General features: G+C 40.5%; 1 protein-coding gene across 10 annotated transcripts in view; it reads left to right on the top strand.

The window, feature by feature from the left end:
- The window catches only part of ATE1 (arginyltransferase 1), a 162,581-nt gene that overhangs the window by 14,550 nt on the left and 125,367 nt on the right, over window positions 1-22,664 (top strand). For 6 of the 10 annotated variants that reach the window (XR_007513512.1, XR_007513513.1, XM_049856097.1 and 3 more), the window contains exons 4-7: window positions 5,235-5,338; window positions 7,494-7,745; window positions 12,205-12,434; window positions 15,093-15,221. Coding sequence is in view for 8 of the 10 variants with exons in the window: in XM_049856097.1 (XP_049712054.1) it covers window positions 5,235-5,338; window positions 7,494-7,745; window positions 12,205-12,434; window positions 15,093-15,221 (715 nt within the window). In the remaining 2 variants the exon portion in view is untranslated. Of the gene's footprint in view, window positions 1-5,234; window positions 5,339-7,493; window positions 7,746-12,204; window positions 12,435-15,092; window positions 15,222-16,133; window positions 16,263-22,664 lie in introns of all 10 variants that reach the window. The other 4 variants (XM_049856098.1, XM_049856094.1, XM_049856100.1 and 1 more) reach the window with 3 other exon arrangements.

Here is a 22,664-nt window from a genome sequence, read left to right as displayed (position 1 = left end):
TTTAATCATTATGGAGTGTCCTTCTTTATCCTTTGTGGTGGATTGAACTTTAAAGTCTATTTTGTCAGAAATTAATATTGCTACTCCTGCTCTTTTTTGATTGATTGTTGTTTGCTTGATATATATTTTTCCATCCTTTGAGTTTTAGTTTGTTTGTGTCTCTAAGTCTAAGGTGTGTCTCTTGTAGGCAGCATATAGACGGATTGTGTTTCTTTAACCAATTTGAGACTCTCTGTCTCTTTATTGGTGCATTTAGTCCATTTACATTCAGCGTAATTATGGATAAGTATGTGTTTAGTGCTGTCATTTTGATGCCTTTTTATGTGTGTTGTTGACCGTTTCATTTTTCCACTTACTTTTTTGTGCTGAGATGTTTTTCTTTGTAGATTGTGTGTTCCTCGTTTTCATGGTATTTAACTTTATGTTTGCTGAGTCATTACGTTTTTCTTGGTTTTTATTTTGAGTTATGGAGTTATTATACCTCTTTGTGGTTACCTTAATATTTAACCCTATTTTTCTAAGTAAAAACCTAACTTGTATTGTCCTATATCGCCTTGTTTCCCTCTCCATATGGCAGTTCTGTGCCACCTGTGTTTAGTCCCTCTTTTTGATTATTGTGATCTTTTACATATTGACTTCAATGATTCCCTGTTTTGAGCATTTTTTCCTTTTTAAAATTAATCTTAATTTGTTTTTGTGATTTCCCTATTTGAGTTGATATCTGGATGTTCTGTTCTGTGACCTTGTGTTGTGCTGGTATCTGGTATTATTGGTTTTCTGACCAAAGAATTTCCTTTAATATTTCTTGTAGCTTTGGTTTGGTTTTTGCAAATTCTCTAAGCTTGTGTTTATCTGTAAATGTTTTAATTTCGCCTTCATATTTGAGAGAGAGTTTTGCTGGATAAATGATCCTTGGCTGGCAGTTTTTCTCCTTCAGTTCTCTGTATATGTTATTCCATTGCCTTCTTGACTGTATGGCTTCTGCTGATTAGTCTGAACTTATTGATTCTCCTTTGTAGGAGACCTTTCTTTTATCCCTGGCTGCTTTTAAAATTTTCTCTTTGTCTTTGTTTTTGGCAAGTTTGATGATAATATGTCTTGGTGATTTTCTTTTTGGATCAATCTTATATGGGGTTCAACGAGCATCTTGGATAGATATCCTTTCATCTTTCATGATGTCAGGGAAGTTTTCTGCCAACAGATCTTCAACTATTCTCTGTATTTTCTGTTACCCCTCCCTGTTCTGGGACTCCAGTCACACGCCAGTTATTCTTCTTGATAGAGTCCCACGTGATTCTTAGTGTTTCTTCACTTTTTAAAATTCTTTTATCTGATTTTTCTTCAACTACATTGGTGTCAGTTGCCTTATCCTCCCCCTCCCCCACTCTGCATTCCAATTGCTCGATTCTGCTCCTCTGACTTCCTATTGAGCTGTCTAATTCTGTAATTTTACTGTTAATCTTTTGGATTTCTGAATGCTGTCTCTCTATGGATTCTTGTAGCTTATTAATTTTTCCACTGTGTTCTTGAATAATCTTTTTGAGTTCTTCAACTGCTTTATCAGTATGTTCCTTGGCTTTTTCTGTAGATTCCCTTATTTCATTTCTGAGGTCATCCCTGATGTCTTGAAGCATTGTGTAAATTAGTTTTTTATATTCTGCATCTGGCAATTCCAGGCTTGTATCTTCATTTGGGAAAGATTTTGATTCTTTAATTTGGGGAGTTGTAGAGCAATTATGGTCTGCTTCTTTATGTGGTTTGATATTGGCTGCTGTCTCCGAGCCATCACTAAGACATTGTAGTGATTTATTCTGTATTTGCTCACTGAATCTTACCTTGTTTTGTTTTCTTTCAGTATACGTAGATGGGCTACTAGATTGCACTGTCTTGATTGTTGTAGCCCTTGAGTCACTTATGTCCTATTACCAGCTGGTTTGGGCTGTTACCAGATATATAAGCCTAAGAGTCCAGTCACCATTCTTGAGTAGAATCTGATTTTGGGTCATCAAGTGTGTGGTGCAAACTGTCACCTATCCACCTCGAGAAGTAGTGGTGATAGTTGTGTGCACCAGATTCTAGTAGTAGCAGGTTTTCACACTTCAGAGGGGGCAGGATGCTGACAGGCTTCCCCCAAGTGCCAGTGAGGTAGGTGTGTCTCTATTCCTAAAGCACTTTGGTGGGTGGGCTCTGCAGCTGTACCTTAGGCCCCCAATGCAAGTACCTGTGCAGATTGGTAGGTGTCACCCTCCTTAGATCCCTAAGGCAGGAGGCTAGGTGGTCTGGGGGGAGCTTTAGCCCTAAGTTCCCTGTTGTGGGTCAGTGAGGGCTCTGTTGAATACGCAGAGATATGAGACCTGGGAAACTTGTCTTTCCAGTAATAAGCTTAAACAATTACAGTCAGATCCCTATCAGAATGGCCTTTGCATTGTAATAGTCACCTTGTTCCCTGTAGGGATGAAAGCCCAAGACTGTGGATCACATATGTTTGGCTGGAGCTGGTTCTGTGTTTTTAGTCCAATTAGGGAAGGATTTTTGGTCCCTGGGTTTTTTGTAGCTGCTTCTCTCAGGCCAGGAGAATGGGTTAGGAAAAGACCAAAAAAAAAAAAACAAAAAAAACCCGCAGTGCACTCCACTCTCTGGCTCAGGAAATTCCAATGTTAATGAAGCCGCCTTGAAGGGGAGGGGAGAGGTCAGAGAAATAGGAGAGAGTAAAAAAAAAAATAGGAGAGAGTAAAAAAAAGAAAATAGATGACGTTACTTATCTTTCTTGTGATGACTGTTTTATCTGAGATTCCAGTGGGGCGTGTTGACTGTGTGCGTTGGCTGGGTAGAGATTGCCCCCAAGGGTCAGGCCCACGTCCCGTGCTTGCGCTGTCTCAGAAGCCGTGGTCAGTTCCTCCGCTCCCAGTCCAAAGCCCAGCGCCAAGGTTCCCCGGCTGGGACGCCGCACTCCAGGCTCCAAAACCAGTTGCTGCCTCCCGGTGACTTCTCCTCCTGTCAGCTGCGTCGCTGCGCTGCCTGCGTGCACTGGCTGGGCTTCTCCCAAGGTCACTTCTGGGGGCTAGGGCCGCGTCCCATGTTTGTGACGTCTCAGGATGCCGTGCTCAGCTCCCCTGTGCCCAGTCCAAAGCCCGGTGCCAAGGTTTCCTGACTGGGACGCTGGCTTCAGGCTCCGAAAACAGTCGCTGCTTCCCCGTGGTTGTTCGTTCTCAGTCTCTGTCACTCAGGTCAACTCTTTAGATCTGTGTTTGATGATCAGGGTTCGTAGATTGTCATGTATGTGATCAATTCACTTGTTTTCTGAGTCTTTGTTGCAAGAGGGATCCGAGGTAGCTTCTACCTAGTCAGTCATCTTGGCCCCGCCTCTTGCCTTATTACTTTTATTTCCTTGAAAGTCATTTTCTTTCAGAGCCCATTACCTGCTCTGATCTAGGCAGGTTGCTCTCTTCACCTGACCCAGTACCGCTGTCCTGCAGCTCTTCCTGGTCCTCTGGGGGTTCTCTTTGTCACTCTAGTTGCTTCCCTATCTCCTGTGCCCTCTGCCTTCTTGCTTGGATTACCCCTCTTTTTAGCAAATCACGTTGAGTAGCTTCCTGAGAAAATGTGCATGAGAGAGAAATGTTTTGAGACTTTGCATGTCTGAAAATGTTTTAATTCAGTGCTCAAAATTAATGTTTAGTTTGGCTGGGTACAGAAGTGTAGGTTGGGAATGATTTCCCATCAGAATTTTGAAGGCTTTACTCCATTGTTCCTACTGTGGTGGAAAGGTCCAGTGGTATTCTGATTGTTCCTTTGTTTGAAACCTGTTCTTTCTCTGTGGAAGCTTTTAGGATCTTCCCCTTTTCTTCAGTGTTCTAATATTTCATGATGAGTTTTGCTGTGGGTCTGTTTTTATCTATTACATACAGACTCGAGAGGCCCTTCTCATCTGGGAGCTCCACCTGTCATAACCTTCAGTTCAGAATGATTTTCTTGAATTATTTTGTTGATCTCCTCTGAGCCTTTAATTCAGATACTGGACCTTTCTGACTGTTCTGCTAATTGTTTTTCTCTTCGTTTTTCATCTCTTTTTGTGAATCTCCGAAAAATTTCCTTAACTTCTTTTTTCAACTCTTTAATTTTTCATTTCTCCCATCATATCTTTACTTCTGAGGCTCTTTTGTTTTTGTTTCGAGTCCCTATCCTCCAACCTACTTTATGCAGTTTGTTTGGCATCTGTCTTTGTACTGGAGACCTTCTGCAAGTTTCTTGTGAGTCTAACTTAGCAACATTGGGAATTCTGTGCATCTGAGTGGTGCATGTTTGCTGTGGGCTTTGGGCAGGGTGATCTGGTTGGGTTGTTCTCTTGGGGAATCCCTGGTAACAACATTTTTAAGTCTGATCACAATCCAGAGAGAAAGCAGAATCCTCTGTGCCAGTGCTCTGAGGGCTGGGTTGGGAAAGAAGTCGGGTGTCTCAACATTCAATATGTAGGGTTTCATTCACACTTCCTCTTTCTAGCACAGTACCATTTTTCAGCTGTGCATTGTATCCTCCAAGTACCCAAAAACCAAACCAAACCCACTGCTGTCAAGTTGATTTTGACCCATAGCAACCCTATAGGACAGAGTAAACTGCCCCATAGGGTTTCCAGGGAGTGGCTGGTGGATTTGAACTGCCAACCTTTTGGTTAGCAGAGCTCTTACTTTTTACTCTTTTCTAAAAATGTGTAATTTTCTGCCAGTTCATAGGGACAGTCATCTGGCTGTGCAGAGTGGGAGGAGGGACCTGACATCTGAGTGCTTTGGAAACACACTTTCGAGGGGTTCCTCATATTTAGACACACCTTCAGTCATATTTCCTGAAGTACCAACATTGCCAATCCCTGAGACTTCTAGGTATAATGTGGAGAAAATTGGGTACCTTTTTTGACTTTTCCTACTCTTGACTTAGGATTCAGCTTTTGTTGTTCTGCTAAGTCAGTAACTGCTTGTATGTCCATTTTCCAGCTTTCAGATTTTCTCCATGCTCTTGGTCCTAGTGAGTTTATATCCTTTTTTTTTTTTTTTTTTGTTAAATCACTTAACTGTAGTTTTAGTGAGGTCTGAGACGGGGTTAGAGGCCACATGAGGCTCCGTCTGTAACCACAAATCCCAGGCGTAAGGTTTGCCTTGCCATGGCAGATACTAACTAGAATCCATATTATTTCTTCAAAGTTTGAGTTCACTCTTTATTTATTTATTTTGCTTTCCTAGGTGCCGACCTTTGCAGTTTCAGCCCTCAAAATCTCACAAGAAGGTTTTGAAAAAAATGTTGAAGTTTTTGGCCAAAGGGGAGATTTCCAAAGGAAGTTGTGAGGGTAAGGGGTGGGGGGGTCTAAAACTGTTGACTCTGAGTCCATGTATCTTTCCAGGTTCTCACTCACAGTTTCTGAGGCAGGGATGGGGGTCGTCGCCACAGTCATGCACTGCTTACAAGAATGAATGAGCAGTAGTCCTGGTAGCTCTCTTACAACTGTCACCACTGGTCTGCAGCGCCGGGATCCAGGGACTATGTGCCTGAGTGTCTAGCTTGGGAAGAAGATCGTTGAAGACCATTTTTAAATTTTTGTCATTTCTTGGAGTTCATTTAAATTTTAGTTTATACAGCACTTCAACAACTTCTATTTTACACCATCCTAATAATATCCTAATGAAATATATAGAAAGTGGTATTATCGCTTGCTGTGTGGTATTATCATCAGATGATTAGATACAGCTTATTCAAGATTTTACAACCACTTTTAGAACTGAGGAAAGCTCAGGTTTTCTTTGTTCAAGGAGCTCTGGTGGCATAGTGGTTAAAATACTTGGCTACCAACGAAAGGTCAGCGATTCAAACCTACAAGCCGCTTCACGGGAGAAAAACACGGCAGTCTGCTTTCATGAAGATTTACAGCCTTGGAAACCGTATGGTGCAGTTCTACTCTGTCCTGTAGGGTTGCTCTAAGTTGGAATCAACTGGATGGCAGTGGGTTTTTCTGTGTTTGAGTAAGGTCTTACTTTAGTAAATTGTATTGCCTGAAATTGTTTCTTATTTGTCAGATACATTTTGAATTGCAAGTGAATTTTCTAAAAGTTAATTAGTGGCTCTTAACTTTGGTTACAGATCTTTTTTAGTTTTCCCATAGTGCCTAACGCATGAACTTAGTGCCACCCATTCTTAGTGCTCTTTCTCACTACTGCCTTAGGAGCTGCCCAGTCCTGGGAACCCCTATCTCAGTCTAATCATTAATCTGTTCAACAAGCGTGTGGGAAATGCCTACAAAGCCCCGGCCCCTGTTCTCAGCACTGGAGAGGCAGCAAGACAAACACATTCTTTGCCCTTGGGCACTGCCCTTACTGAGTCAGTACTCAGGAGGACGTGGCGCGAACTTGGCAGAGCCGGGGCTCCAGAGAGGCTGCAAGACTTGGATCAGAGAGGTTCAAGGGCAGTTGGAGCACTGGAAACATCAGAATTTTGGTGTAGCTCTGATGACTACTGTCAGTGCATAATCTTAATGGTTAATAGATCTCCGTGGGCTGCATCAGTGTAACTTTTTCTTTTTCTTGAGGTGGGCGGGAATCATATTCTGAGTTCCAAAAACCACTGTGCAGTTAAGCTTTGAGGATAATGTCCATTTGTAAATTGTTGACTGTCTCTCTTATTATATAGCTTTTGTATTTCATTCTGGATGGGGGTTCTATACTGAGGCCTGGTGATGCAGTGGTTAAGCACTCGGCTGCTAACCAGAAGGTTGGCGGTTTGAACCTACCAGCTGCTCCGTGGGAGAAAGATATGGCAGTCTGCTTCCATAAAGATTTACAGCTTTGGAAACCCTATGGGGCAGGTCTACTCTGTCCTGTAGGTTGCTGTGAGTCCGAATTGCCTCAGCAGCAACGGATTTTTGGGGGTCCTTTATTTGACTTGGTATGGCCTTCTGAATTATTTGTGTGTGGGACTTAGTTCTTAAGAGTGATATACTCATTAGGGTAAAAGGCTGAATAGCTACAAGGGAGAGACACCAAAATGCTATGACTCAAAAATGATAGCAGTCCATTTCATCCCTCACATAACAGCCTACTGCAGGTCTCCCAGGCTGGCCTGTAGCTCCCTCCCTCAGCCCTTCTGGGACTTCACATTCGGGTTCCAAAGTTGCTCCGGTTTTTACTGTTGCATCCAGTGAAGAGGGAAAAGGGAAATCCAGGGCCACACATTTCCTTGAAAGCAAATGAGGCAGAAGTTGGACATAATATTTTTGTTCCCATTCCATTGGCAGGAGCTTAGTCACCAGTTGCAGAGGGGCCTGGGGAATATAGTCCCCTGCTGGAGGGCCACAGTCCAGTGACAGCTGCATGACTTTGGAAGATGGGAGGATGGATTTGGTGGATCCCCGGCAGTCTCTGCCGCGTGGATAAAGGGGTCTTTTTTTCCTGTGTGTGTCTGATTGTGTCAGATGACCTGGCTGATGGACTTTCCTTTCTTCTGATTTGTAGATGAGCCCATGGATTCCACAGCGGAGGATACTGTTGCAGGTGATTTTGCATTAATAAATAAACTGGATATACGCTGTGACCTGAAAACACTACGTGATGACCTCCAAGAGAGCTTAGAGAGTGAAGAGAAGAAAGGAAAAAATGCAAAGAAAGAAGAATCCACTGAGTTAACTGAGTCACAACGTGCAGAAGAGAAGTTGGGCTCTGGTGAACCATCACCTTCAGTTAAAGTTCAGACCGCTCCTAAACCAGGTAGTGAAATCCTGTATGAAATGTTTTTCCTTGTGCTTGAGTCAGTGTAATCCGGGCATTACTGATGTACCAGGCGCTGCTTGGAAGCTACGGGGCACTTCTACTCTGTCCTGTAGGGTTGCTGTATCAAAATCAACTCGACGGCAATGGGTTTGGGTTTTTTTTTTTTTTTTTTGGTTTATGTTTACAGAGCCTGAAATAGTAGCCTTTTTTTTGTCTCTAAATACTGATATTTTAAAGAGGTTCCCATTTTTTCGTACTACCGGGGGGCCTTAGAAGTTTTAGAATCAGATTTTTGTCATTGGAAAGATACGCTGAACATTTTATTTTTGGCATAAGCGAGGCAAAATAAATTATATTATTATGCCCAAAATACAGACATTGTGAAATTCTTCAGTTTATCATCGCATTTCTTTTCTTACATAATCCTAATAAATTTTAGTTTAAAAATTTCCAGATTTTAATGTTAAGCTTTACCTTTTTAATAGAAAAGTTTGTTATGGGGAATTGCAGACAGAGACAAATGAAAACAATCATATGAGGAACTTTCAGGTACCCTACAGAGCCCTGAGGGTGCAGCAGCTAAGAGCTACGGCCGCTGTCTTAGTCACCTAGTGCTGCTATAACAGAGATATCACAAGCGGATAGCTTTAACAAAGAGAAGTTTATTTTCTCACAGTCCAGTAGGCTAGAAGTCCGAATGCAGGGCACCGGCTCCAGGGGAAGGTTTTCTCCCTCTGTCGGCTCTGGAGGAAAGCCCTTGTGATGCATCAGTCTTCCCTTGGTCTGGGAGCATCTCAGTGCAGGAACCTCAGGTCCGAGGGACGTGCTCTGCTCCCGGCACTGCCTTCTCAGTGATATGAGGTCCCCCTGTCTCTCTGCTTGCTTCTCTCTTTTATGTGTCAAAAGAGAGAAGCTTAAGACACTATCTAGTCTTGTAGGTCTCATCCATATAACTGCCACTAGTCCATCGTACTACAGGGATAAGATTTACAACGCATAGGGAAATCATGTAAGATGATAAAAGGGTAGGCAGCCATACAACTTTGGGAATCATGACCTAGCCAAGTTTACATATTTTTGGCAGACACAATTCAGTCTGTGACAGCTGCTAACCAAAAGGGGCAGCTGTTTGAATGCACCAGCCACTCCTTGAAAACCCTATGGGGCAGTTCTACTTTGTCCTGTAGGGTCACTATGAGTCAGAATCAACTTGCCAGCAACGAGTTTGGTTTTTGGTTTTATGTACCGTATCCTCATTTGAAACAATTATTGGCTCCCGATGACCACTGTTACTTCACCCATACCTATATCCAGTTCTCTCCTATTTTTTTCGTTTTCTGTTTCAAAAGGTATCTCTAAAGGATAACTTAAAAAAAAAAAAAAAACTTATTCACAATACCATTATTACACCTAAATAAAATTCCTTCATGTCATTGAATATTCAGCATTCAAATTTCCAATTTTTAAACAGTTGCTTGCATTAGGATCCAGATAGTGTCCAGATGTTGCAATTGACTGATATGTTTTTAAAACCTCTTTTGAGCTACAGGTTCCCCTTTCATTGCTTGCCTTTGTTTACTTGCAGTTTACTTGTTGAAGGAACTGGATGTTTTATCTCAGATTGCTTGTACCACTCTCGGTATTTTACCAATTGCATTTGCACTGTGCAGTTTAACATGCTTCTCCCCGGCACCTGTAAATTGATAATTGAATCTAGAGCCTGGACCGGGTTAATTTTTGTTCGTTTGCAGGGAGGGGAAGAGAGGAGAGCAGATGTGCTTTCTATTTATTTATTTATTTGAGGGTAAGTAAGGTTACTTCATGGATAGTGATGTGTACTCTCAGGAGGCACACAAGGTCTGGTTACCTCTTTTTGTGAGTGCCAACAGCTCTTGATGCCTAGTGCCGAGGTTCATCGACTGGTTTGATACTCTGTTATTAATTTACTGACTGGACTGCTTCTGTAAACAGACATTTTTCCTCATTTATTTGATTGCTGTAAGAACTTAAAGGTGGAATACATTCTAGATTCATTTGTTTTATTTGAGTTTTCAAATAACATCTTCTGACAGTGACCAATTAGGGTTCTTTTTTTTTTGGTATCACTGTAAACTCATGGATTTACGTTGACATATTTGCTGTGTTGCAATCCACTGCTCCTGTGAGAGCTTCTTTATATTGGCTGCTGAGTCCTTTTGACAAAATCCTAGTAGTCTTTGATAGCTTCTTCGCTATCTGGTAAGACATGATGCTCTGGGCTCATGTTGTGTGTTTGTGGATTCAGTCATTTCCCCAAGAAATCCTGGCATTTTTATTGCATTCTTTTTTCTTTAGGATATCTCTCACTAGAAATTTTGAATTACTCTTAAAACAGGAGTCTTTAAATTTCTCAGGAAGCCTTCCTTTTATTTAAAAAATGGAATTGTATTAGATTTATTAGAAATTCTGCACGTCTACTAAACTGTTCAAATCAGTTGGTACTAATTCTCGACTTGGTTTGAACCTCTGTGGATGCAGGACTGGTGTGGTGTACTGATTGTACATTGATGCATTTCCATTCTTGCCGAAAGAAATTGATCCAGGGAGAACTGTAACCCTTAAATGAGGTCAAATTTTCTGTCCATTGCAGTTGGCTGTTAAATGTAGAGAAAAACAATCAGGATAAGGATTGCTTAATCCAATGAACGAATTACTGTTAAGATGACATATGTAGTCTTTGATAAAAATACTGATAAGCTTTTTTTTTAGGTCACTTGATGTAGTTTAAAAATTTTAAATAATTTGTTCATAATTTTAAGCTTATGTAGAGGACACAATTTTGAGTACCTACTGGAAAATGCAGTTGTTGAAAAATTACCATTTATGGATGCCTTTATAGGTAAAACATTGTTTTAGGGATTGGTGATGCAAATAATAGGTAGTAATAACCAGGAATCCTAACTAATAGTAGCTCATGCACAGAAGAGAAAACTTCAGTGGGAAAGCCAAGGTCATCAGCCAGCCAGGTGACGGAGCATGCTGGTGACCTCAGGCAGTCCACCTCAGAGTTTGTGTTCTCAACCAGTAGGCTTGTAGACTATATTTGAGAAAACACATGGCCCCTGCCTACGTAAATGCATTCCACAAAGGCAGCATTAGTTATAGAATCAGGCTTTTTGCCACCTGGTCATTAGATCTGTTCAGTCTTTTTTTTTTTTAAGTAGGTAAACTTGGTTTTTAATTGAACCAGTTCATTTCAGTTCGAACCCCTGCTGAGACTTTGCATTTCCACCCCAGATATTACTGAATCAGAATCCACACTTTAACAAGATACCCAGTGATTCTTCTGTATAATAAATTTTAAGAACCACTGCTCTGCTAGTGGGTCTCAGAATTGGTCCCTAACCAGCAGCATTGCCAGGGAACTTGTTAGACAGGCAAATTCTCAGCATACGAAAGGTAAAATGACTGTTAACATGGTGGTAATTTCTTTCCAGGCTTTTAAAAATATTTTGAATGTATATGCTTATACATAAATAGAATTATTTTTTAACACTGTATGATGAGAAATTCTCTGTGCCCTCTTTTAAAGCACTTTGGATGACTATATGATATTTTTTTGCTTAGTTACTCTAAAAATTGTGTAATTTTGTAATTGAGCATTTAGATTTTTTTGAGTTCTCATTTGTGTTTGTCAGTATTTGTTCCTTCTTTTGTTCTTGTTATTGATTCCTTGAAGAAGATTTACTAGGTTAAAGGGTATGAATATTTTAAAAGATAAGTAAAAGTATAATTTACAAATGATCTAGTTCAAACATGATATATTTTCCTTTTGCTGTCCTGTATAATACGTAGTCACTAAAATTAGTGGTTTTTAATAGTTTAAAATAAAAATTTATTTTTTAACATTTTAAAGGGTTATCATTTTGATATTTGGTCTTCTAATTAAATCAAACCTTTAATTAACTAGAACTGAACCAGTGAGACCCCTTAGTTAAAGGAGAGAGGCGCAAATAACGTCCACTAGGCAAGGATTTATATTACCAGGGTGTGTTCTGCTACCGTACTCATTCACACTCAGTTCCTAAGTATTTATCGTCATCAGTATTGTCAGAGAGGTATCCCTCAGAAGTACTGACTGGAGGCAGCAGTTCCTGAAAAAAGACATTTGATTATGTTCTTTCTACCTAGAGGACTAAAAGAAGATTGAAAAACTATAAAAAACAAACAAAAAAGACCTTCAACAATAAGAGCTGCCTCAAAAAGTTTCTGTGACTATTTTCTTTGGTGGCTCCCACTTCTAAGGTAGAATCTTCAAGGTCAACTTAGAGAGGGATCCGCAGGACCGTCTGAAGCAGCTGTCCCAGAGCTAACCCACCAGAACTCTTTGCACTGATTGCATAGAATCTTGGAGACTTTGGAAAAAATGTTTCTAGAGCCACGTGTGATTGGTCTAATATCTTGACATTCTTTTTAGGCAAAGGGGCTGATTTGACTAAGCCTCCATGTCGAAAAGCAAAGGAAATCCGGAAAGAAAGGAAGAGGTTGAAGCTCATGCAGCGAAGCTCAGCTGAGGAGCCGCAGGGCCTCCGGGCTCAAGGCGAACCGCCATCTTTGATCCCACCGAAGGCTAAATCCAACGTGCCCAAATCCCTGGAAGATTTCATTTTTGAACCTTTACCAGAGGATGCATCACACAAGCTAGAGGTATTTTGGAGGGTGTTTTCATTTGTGCTTTATTTCTTGTTCTCTGTTGGTCACCTAGTTTATTTTCTTTTGAGTTTATGGTAATCAATTAATGTTTTGATATTATCAAACAAGAAATTAAAGTGAATTAGAGTAAAATAGCATATGCATTTACTAGGTTAATTGCTATTTAAGGGGAACTTTTTTTAAAAAAGATTTTTTAAAAGAATACATTAGGCAGATTGGATATGAAAATTATGGAAGCAGTTCTAGCTTTAGCATTTTATTTTGGAGATTCGTCTAGCTTTTTGTTTCCCGTGATGGAAATTTAATCATTAAAGCAAAGGAGAAAAATATTCATCAACTCCATTTTGGCAGCTTTGGTTTAAGTATTGAAAGGGAACAAATAGACCACACTTGGCGAATCACCGCTTTACCCATCTAATATTCTGATCTTGAGCAAGCCAGCAGTTAGGAAGGAATTCAGATAAAGAGAACTGCATTGCCCCAGTTCTGCTATAATCCTGTCTCATTAGTTTCCCCCAAAGCAATTTAGGCCTAATGTGAATGCCTAATGTGAACACTTCAGAGCTAATTCCTTTTTCTTTTTTTCCAAATTGATCTGCACTTTTCAGATCAATTCTAGATTTCTCAGTATTAGTAAAATTAAAAAGCATTAGCCGTAATGATTTTTAACATTTTCTCGTACTTAATTAGTGACAGGTCAGCCTTTGAATTTGTAGCTTAATATCATCTGTGAATATCACTGCTAAAGATCCGATACTAAAAAATTAACTTTGGCACAGCCTAAACGTTACGACAATATGTATATTATCACAAATAATTTTTTTTAATAACTATTATAACTCATTGGCTGCTCTGATTTTAGCATTGGTCTTTCTCCTTCCAAAATTTTGAAGAGAGGTTGTTAGGTGTTTGCTTTTTTTAGTTGACACACTCTTAAAATATTTTATGAGAAGCCTGCTGTCTTTGCATCATAAATAGTAATGTCCTCAGGAAACCAAGCATACCTAACAACCAGGGGTGCATTATGCACTAGCACGGTGCTTACCTGATCATCTGTAGTGAATTGGTAGTGAACAATTTTGCATTTTTTCACCACATCAAAGATTCTGCTTCTAAGGATGGCTGGCATCTGTCACCCAACCCCACAGCTCCTTCCTACAGAATCAAAACCTCTTTTCAAATTTACAGTCCCTGGCAGGGGCAGAGGATCCTGTAAGGTGGCTAAGTACAGACTTACTTGTGTTTACTAATCTGTAGTGAAGTTGTTCAGTATAGATGACCTGGTGAGCAACGTATGCACAGTGCTTGCCTTGTCTATCGGATAATCCACCTCTGCTAACAACAGCTCTATAGCAGCCTCTTACTTTTTTTGTGATACCCAGGATGTACAGAGACTTAATAGCCACTGGGTGTCACTCCTTCTTCACAGAATCCAAAACCAAAGCCAAACCCATTGCCGTTGAGTCGATTCCGACTCCTAGTGACCCTATAAGACAGAGTAGAACTGCCCCATAGGGTTTCCAAGGAGAGGCTAGTGGATTTGAACTGCTCACCTTTTGGTTAGCAGCCAAGCTCTTAACCACTACGCCACCAGGGCTGCATTTCTTCACAGAAGAACTGTTCAAAACGTGTGCGTGTGCTGTGTACACATGCGCACACACAAATTTCCAGTTATGCCTTTATTATATTGCATTCGATTTTCTTTTTCCAGTTCTGTTAATACATGTTAACTGATCAGTATCTCCTTTATCCTTCTAGCTGTTTTCCATGTAGTACATTTTATTAGTGTCAGCATGAATATTTTGTCATTCTGTTCTTCCATTTGAAGTTTTACAGTTAAGCTTCATTTTCCTGTGCCTCTTTTGTTATAGATTTTTGGAGCCCAAAAATAAAGTCGGCTTCATAGCCCACATGCTGGGATGCTTTAGGGCAGCAGGTTTTGGATAGTCTTATAAAAAGTTAAAGCGTTGTATCTTAGCTATTTATTAGTAGTTTTTGGTAGTAATAACAGTGATACTAAAGTAATAGGGTTCAACAAATGGCAGCCAATTGCTGTGTGCCCATGACTTATCTGCGTTTTATGTAGGAGGAAACTGAGGCACATAGAGGCCGAGGTACTTGAGCAAGATGGCGGCATCACATTTTGAACAAAGGGAATCTGACTTCAGAGTCTTCATTCCTAACTGCCGTCAAACAGGAACACTTGTGAGGGTTGACTTTTACACTTACAAAAACGTTGTTAAGGTTAGACTTAGTAAGAATGAATAAAGAAGTTTCCGAAAAGTATATTCACAGTTTTAGTTCTTTGGAAAGACTTATGAAGGTGAGCTATGTACAACAAAAAGGGTATTTTTTTTGTGACATGTGTGCTAGAGATTTTGTAATACAGGCGGGCTTACATAATTCAGTCAGCTTCTGAGCTGAGCCGTAGAATTTAAAGAGGATCCCCTGCCTTGTGTTCCTGTAAGTTCTGTGAGCTGGAGAAATAACTTATTTACTCGTTGGTTGATTTTTTTAATGTTAAAATGTTATTATAATATGTTTATACATTAATATTTGTTTTGTATCTTTTTGGATGGGAGTAACTGTGAATACCTAGTCTGTGGAATGAATGAATGAATTAATGAGCATTGTTTTTAACTCCTTCTGAAGGTGAGGGTGGTGAGGTCATCTCCACCAAGTTCTCAGTTCAAAGCCACATTTCAGGAGTCTTATCAGATCTATAAACGTTACCAGATGATTGTTCACAAGGATCCACCTGATAAACCAACTGTGAGCCAGGTCAGCGGGCCACGCGTGGTTCTTACGTGCAAACGGAACTTTCCCCTCCAATTGCTGTCATCCTATGAATTCCTTCTTTATTTCTGGTACATTTTATTTATAGTCACTTTGCAGCATTACTGCAAAGAGATAGGACTGTGAATTAAGGAGCATTCTGAAAGTGCCAGTTTCGCCTGTTGCCATGCTAAGTGCCAGCCATGTATAATTCTAAATTGGAAAGTAACACATGAGATAAATTGTCTTTATTTAAAGTTGCTGTGTTTGATTGCATTCGTCTAAAAGTTAGTAATAATACTTAGTATTCATAGAGCTCTGAGTTAAAAAAAGCAAAACACTGTATTTTTTTGGTCGGCATACTTTGCACAACACTGATAATATGCTTCATCCACATGTAAAATTCAGAAAAAGTTCATAGCGGCTGAAGTGTTTGTTAATGTACTTCCTGTACATAACTGAGACTAAAAAATTAAGATAGTAAAATGTTTTAATAGAAGTCCTAATATGCTTGTAATTTTCTTAATTACGTTACCCAGGAGTAAACCTCAAAGGGGAGACAGCCTAAAACACCCAATGTGAGTCAGGTCAGAAAAGTAGCCGCGAGGATACTTCTCATAGTAGGCAGTGGTGATTTTGACTGCAGTGTTTGCAGAAAATTATAATAGGCGACTAGAGAAACAAACCATTGCTCTGGCCCTTAGGAATTTACAGTTTTTATCTCAATTACTATAAAGTTAGCCTTCCAGGCTCTGTGCCAGTCAACCCGTTCCAGGGTTTATTCCATTTCGTGACAAATTCCAGTGCTGAGCTTTGGAAGTGGATTTGCGGAGATGCTACTCTAGCCTCACCTTCAGAAGCACGTCGTCCAGTGTAAATGTTTCAATAGCCTTTGCTTGTATTTTCCTTGCTCTGAAGGTGAGGTTAGTACCTGTCTCTTTTGAGGACCCAGAGTTCAAGTCGTCCTTCAGCCAGTCCTTTTCTTTATATGTCAAGTATCAAATGACCATACACCAGGATCCGCCTGATGAATGTGGGAAGACTGAGGTACCGTTTGTTAAACGTTCTTTCCGATGTTGATGAGGTTGTCTGTGAAGAAGCATAATATGATGGCGTAATATATTTTCTTGCCATTTTCTTATTTATTAAGTAGAGCTGGTAAGCCTTTCGGTGTGTAATACCAAACTTTTATGAACACAAGTCATGCATTTGAACATTTTAAATTCCTCAGAAGGAAGGATTGCAACTTCAGGATATGTTCTTCTTATGTAGTCTCTCCAGGAACCTGAATGTAGCATCTTACTATGTTCAGGCATCCCATTTATGTCATTAGACATTTAGTGAGTGCCCATGTGTGCCCCAGAACAAAGGGAAGAATCTGTCTTCAAGGAATTTATAATCAAACAAGAAAGACAAGCCAGTCAACAAAAACATCTTACCAAGAAGCAGGTGGAAATGAAGCATGTGGGGAGTGTATAGAGGGCATCATTTAACAAGCACTTATTGAGGGCCTGCTATTTTCCAGGGGTGTGCTAGGTGCTGAGGATATCGAGACGAGTGAGATTCATAGTTGTCAGAGTGGGAGAGGGGTGGGTGGAAGAAAGATGCCAGTGAATTAAAGTTTTGATTTTTGTCTTCAGTTTGTTTAATGACACAGAGTGCATAAGCTTAAAAGAGACAATATGGTAGCATTCGTGGCTCATGCTCCCTGAGAGCGGTATGACTTTCTGGGTCTCCTGGAGCCTGGCTAGTTAGGATGAGGTCTGCAGACCAGCAGCTTCTGCAGCACCTGGAATGCAGAATCTCAGGCCCCACTTCGGACCTTCTGAATTGGAGTCTTGGTGTCATAGCTAAAAGACTTTGCCTAACCCAAAGTCATGAAGATGTACTCCTATATTTTCTTCTAAGAGTTTTATAGTTTTCATCTTACATTTAGGTCTGTGATCCATTTTGATTTCTTTTGTGTATGGTGTGAGGAAGGGGCCCAACATCACTCTTGCATGTGAACATCCAGTTACCCACAACCATCTGTGAAACATCTTCTTTTCCCATTGAATTGCCGTGGCACCTTTGTTAAACTCAGTTGACTGTAAATGTAAAGGTTTATTTCTGGACCTCACTTCTATTCCTTTGGTCTACGTGCCTCTCCTTATGGCAGTATCACATGGTTTTGATTACTGTTGCTTTGTAGTAAGATTGAAATCTGGAAGTGTGAGCCCTCCAACTCTTTTGTTCTTTTTTAGAATTGTTTTAACTATTCCTGGCGCCTTGAATTTCTGTAAGAATTTTAGGATCAGCTTATCAGTTTCTTCAAAGAAGTCAGCTGAGATTTTGATAGGGCTTGTTTTACGTATGTAGATCAATTTGGGGGTATTGACATCTTAACATTATTTTATGTCTTCTGATCTATGAATGTAGGCTGTCTTCCCATTTTTTCCTCTAATTTCTCTTAACTGTTTTATAGTTTTCAGAGTGTAAATAGTATTGTAAATGGAATTCTTTTCTTAATTTCATTTTTTCGGTGTTCATTGCTAGTGCATAGAAATACGGTTGATTTTTTTATATTGATTTTGTACTTATAACCTTGCTGAACTCATTATCTAGTAGTTGTTCAGTGGGTTCCTTAGGGTTTTCTAGGTCATGTCATCTGCAAACAGATAGTTTTACCTCTTCGTTTTGAATGCCTGTAATACATTTTCTTGCCTAATTATCCTGATTAGAACCTCTAGTATAGTATTGAACAGGGGTGGCAAGAGCAGATATCCTTGTCTTGTTCCTGATCTCGGGGGGGAAACTTTCAGTCTTTCACCATGAAGTATGATGGTACACCATGTGTGTTAGAGTAGAAGTGTGCTCCATAAGGTTTTAAGTGGCTCAGTTTTTGGATGTAGATCACCAGGCCTTTCTTCCAAGGTACCTCTGGGAGGACTCAACCTCCAACTGTATGGTTAGCAGCCAAGCTTGTTAACCATGTGTACCACCCGGAGACTCCAGTATGTTAGCTGTGGGTTTTTTGAAGGTACCTTTTATCATAGGGTTGAAGAAGATTCCCTCTGTTCCGAGTTCCTGAAGGGCTGTTAGGTTTTGTCAAAATGTTTTCTCATCTATCAAGATGATCGTGGGTTTTTGTGCTTTATTCTATTGATAAAGATGTATTACATTAATTGATTTTTGGATAGTAAGTAGACCAACCTGGAATAAATTTCACTTGATCATAGCATATAATCCTTTGTATATGTTTCTGTATTTGGTTTACTAGTATGTTGCTGAGAATTTTGCATCTGTATTTATAAGATGTTGGTCTGTGGTTTTCTTGTGATGTCTTTCTCTGGCCTCGCAGGATGAGTTGGGAAGTATTTCTTTTCTATTTTTTTTGAAAAGTTTACAAATAGTTGGGATTAATTCTTCTTTAAATATAGAGATCTATAAACAAAACCAAACCCGTTGCCATCTAGTTGATTCCGACTCATAGTGACCCTTAGCACGGAGTAGAACTGTACCATAGGGTTTCCAGGGAGTGACTGGTGGATTTGAACGGCTGACCTTTTGGTTAGCAGCCAAACTCTTAAGCACTGCACTGCCAGGGCTCCACAGAGATGTATAGAAGTTTTATTTTGTGATTTCTTAAATTTGCAACGCTGTCAAGGAGATTCTAAAGGAGTGTGTTTAGGGAGAGATCTCAGTTAATATTAAATGTTGTGTCTGGTCAGTCTCTTGGGCTGTATTTCTGGGGCTTTCTTGTGTGATTTTTGAGGAAATTTCTATATGGGCTAAAAATAACTTCAGTTTATCTTTTTATAACAATTTTGAAAGTACTTAGAACCTTTATTTCACTTGATCTTCATAGCAACTCTGTGATGTTGGGACGGGGCTGCTGTTACTCCCTTTTACTCTGAGGAAATGGAAGCTTTGAGGAGTGATTCACCGAAGGTCCAACTGGTATTCACCTTCTTGTCTTGATTCCCCTGCTCGCAACTAGAGAATGAGTGCCCGCTGCCGGTGGGGCCAGCTGCGAGAGAGACCGATTTGGGCATACTGCATTGCGTTGCAACCTTGAAGTCTGATGTTTTATACTGAAGGAAGCTTGGTGCGTCAGTGGTGGAGTTCTTGCCTCCCATGCGGGAGACCTGGGTTTGATTCCTGACCAGTTGCATCTCAGGCACAGCCACCACCTGTCAGTGGAGGCGTGCCTGTTGCTGTGATACTGAACAGGTTTCAGTGGCACTTCAGCCTAAGATGGAGTAGGAAGAAAGGCCTGGCAATCTACTTCTGATAGTCAGCCAATGAAAACCTGTGGATCACAGTGGTCCTGTCTACATCTGGTCATGGGGATGGCACAGGATTGGGCAGCATTTTGTTCTGCTGTGGGACGCGACAGCAGCTAACAACACTTTGCTTCTCAGCCTCGAAGTCTGGTGTTTTATGTTGAAGGAAGCTAATTCTCACCCTGGAGGGCGGAAATAACTTCCTCCTGCACGTGACTGCTGTTTTCTATATGAGCAGACAGCCAGTGTGCTTGTTCTTGTGCTGCGGCAGAATGAGAAGCGAAAAAAAGCGTCTTTGATGAGCTTCCCTGCTCTCCTAACTCTCTTCAGGGGCTTTGAGCAGCAGTTCACTGGGTGTGGTTTTGTTAACATAATGGGGAAACTGATTTAATTATGTTCAAGAAAGTACGTTTTTGCTCTTGTTGTAAAACATTTAAGGTAAATAACAGGCAGCAGAGTAATCTGGGGACTTCAGGCAACCATATCAGGGTATTGAGTCCATTTTGACTCTGTTCGTAACCGTAAAATAATTATCTAAAAACCACTCAGTATTTTTTGAGATATTTGATGAGAACATAAATAAATATAGATTGTTTGGATATCCCAAAATGGCAAGTCAATTTTTAGTAACACTTTTACAAAAGTAGCACATGACTGAAGATAGTGAGCTTATAGAGGACTTGATCAGTTACCCCGGTGTGTTTGTTTCCATTACTATTTTCAATCATTCAGGTAGATAATAGATTTTCAGAAAATTATGCAATATAAATTGCTGGAGTAATGTATGGCCTAGCTTGTGTATAATAGATAACCAACATTTAAGAATCTTTGTTCCTCAGAGTAGCCAGTAATTCTGTATGATATAAACATGGATTTTAGCTGAAATTTTTTTGACATTGTATTACAGAAAATTCTGTTGTTGTTAGGTGCTATTGAGTCAGTTCCACTCATAGTGACGACCCTGTGTGCAATAGATTGAAACACTGCTGGGTCCTGTGCCACCCTTAAAATCGTTACGCTTGAGCCTCTTGTTGCAGCCACTGTGTCATGCCATCTTGTTGAGGGTCTTCCTCTTTTTTGCTGACCTTCTGCTTTACCAGGCACGATGTCCTTCTCCAGGGACTGATCCCTCCTGAAGTACATGAGGTGTAGTCTCACCATCATCCCTGCTTATAAGGAGCATTCTGGTTGTATTTCTTCAAAGACAGATTAGTTCTTTTGGCAGTCCGTGGGATATTCATTATAAAGGTGCACTATCCCGTTGGCTGGAGCCCTGGTGGTACAGTGGTTAAGAGCTGCAGCTGCTAACCAAGAGGTCGGCAGTTTGAATCCATGAGTCTCTCCTTGGAAACCCTGTGGGGCAGTTTTACTCTGTCCTGTAGGGTCACTATATGTCAAAATCGACTAGACGGCAATGGGTTTTATTCCTTTGCTGTTTAGAAAAACTATGGGGTGTGATATTTTTGAGGCTTTTGTTTTTTGCTGGATTATGTGAAAACGAGTACCTGATAGCATTTCCTTTCACCATAAATGCTTCAGTATTTTTTTTTTTTCCCTAATTCCATCAGGTGATCTGTGAATCTAAAACTTACATCGATTGAGATCATTTCAGGATACTGTGCTTTCCCAGAAAGCACTCTTTTCTAAATTAGTTCAGAGAACTTTGTAGGAGAGATGTAGGTATAGAAGACCTCAGCTTCTAAGAGATGACTGTTTTTGAGAAAGTTATCTTACATGCAGGTATACACGATTGAACAGTGAGTGTGGAAAAGGGGGAAAGAGACGAGGGGGCTCTTCTAACCCCATGTAGAAATAAAAGATGGACGAATGTTGGAGTACTGTCTCACTCCAACCACCAGGGGGTGCTCTAGACCTAGCACGGGTTTGCTCTTCCATCGTGGCTCCCTTCTGCTCCTGTGTGGATGCATAAGTTGCGTGTTTGCGACCCAGGAAATAGGGATAAAGGCTTTTCTTCTGCCATTGATTAGAAGTAATTTGCACTGAAGCAGTGAATGGGATCATTACAAGTGATTCTTTGCTTGTTAAAGGTTTTAAATATTTTTTTCCGAACTTGAGTTTCATTTTTCCCTCTTAACTTCCTTGCACTCTATGTATCTGAAAACAATAACAGTGCATATCTAGAAAGCGGTTCACCGTAGAGACCGATACTCTCCTTCAGTTCTCCTAAGAAGCCAGACTGTATCATGTCTAGACAGGGACCATTTTATAAATATATGACTCTGGCATAGAGTTAATAGAATTTGAATGATGCCAAGATCTGAGCATTTGGGGTTTTTATGTGTTTGTATTTTTAAGGCCTGGGCTGATTTAGCTGAATAAAGTAGAGGGCTTAGGCAACTATTTGAATAATTCAATAAAAACAAAAACGACTTTTCAGGAGCAGCTACTAGGTCAGGGTGCACTGCTGTATTGTGGTCTGTCTCAAGGTGTGTGGCGAGGCATCTGTCACTGGTGGTGGTTTAAATTACCAAAGCTTCTGTATGAGGCATGCTTGTATTCCCAGCATAATGTTACTTTTGGGGGAGACCTGAAGAGGTGGAGTAAAAGCTAGCACTGGGGACGTTTTTCCTTAAAGTTTCTTTTGGTCAGTAATTTCTAAAATCTTACCTAAGATCATAAACTCATAGCATTGTACAACTACAGAGGGGAAAGGACCTTGTTGTTAGGCGCCGTCGAGTCGGTTCCGACTCATAGCAACCCTGTATGCCGCAGAATGAAACATGGCCCGGTCCTGCGCCATCCTTACAATCGTTGTTATGCTCGAGCTCATTGTTGGAGCCACTGTGTCAGTCCACCTCATTGAGAGTCTTCCTCTTTTTCTCTGACCCTGTACTCTGCCAAGCATGGTGTCCTTCTCCAGGGACTGATCTCTCCTGACCACATGTCCAAAGTATGTAAGACGCAGTCTCGCCATCCTTGCCTCTAAGGAGCATTCTGGCCGCACCTCTTGCAAGACAGATTTGTTTGTTCTTTTGGCAGTCCATGGTATATTCAGTATTCTTCGCCAACACCACAATTCAAAGGCGTCAACTCTTCTTCGGTCTTCCGTACTCATTGTCCAGCTTTCACATGCATATGATGCAGTTGAAAATACCATGGCTTGGGTCAGGCGCACCTTAGTCTTCAGGGTGACATCTTTCCTCTTCAACACTTTGAAGAGGTC

Source organism: Elephas maximus, chromosome 16, assembly GCF_024166365.1.
Source record: "Elephas maximus indicus isolate mEleMax1 chromosome 16, mEleMax1 primary haplotype, whole genome shotgun sequence".
Taxonomy (NCBI): domain Eukaryota; kingdom Metazoa; phylum Chordata; class Mammalia; order Proboscidea; family Elephantidae; genus Elephas; species Elephas maximus.
Note: the sequence above shows the minus strand (reverse complement) of the source record. Positions and strands in the feature narration are given on the sequence as shown.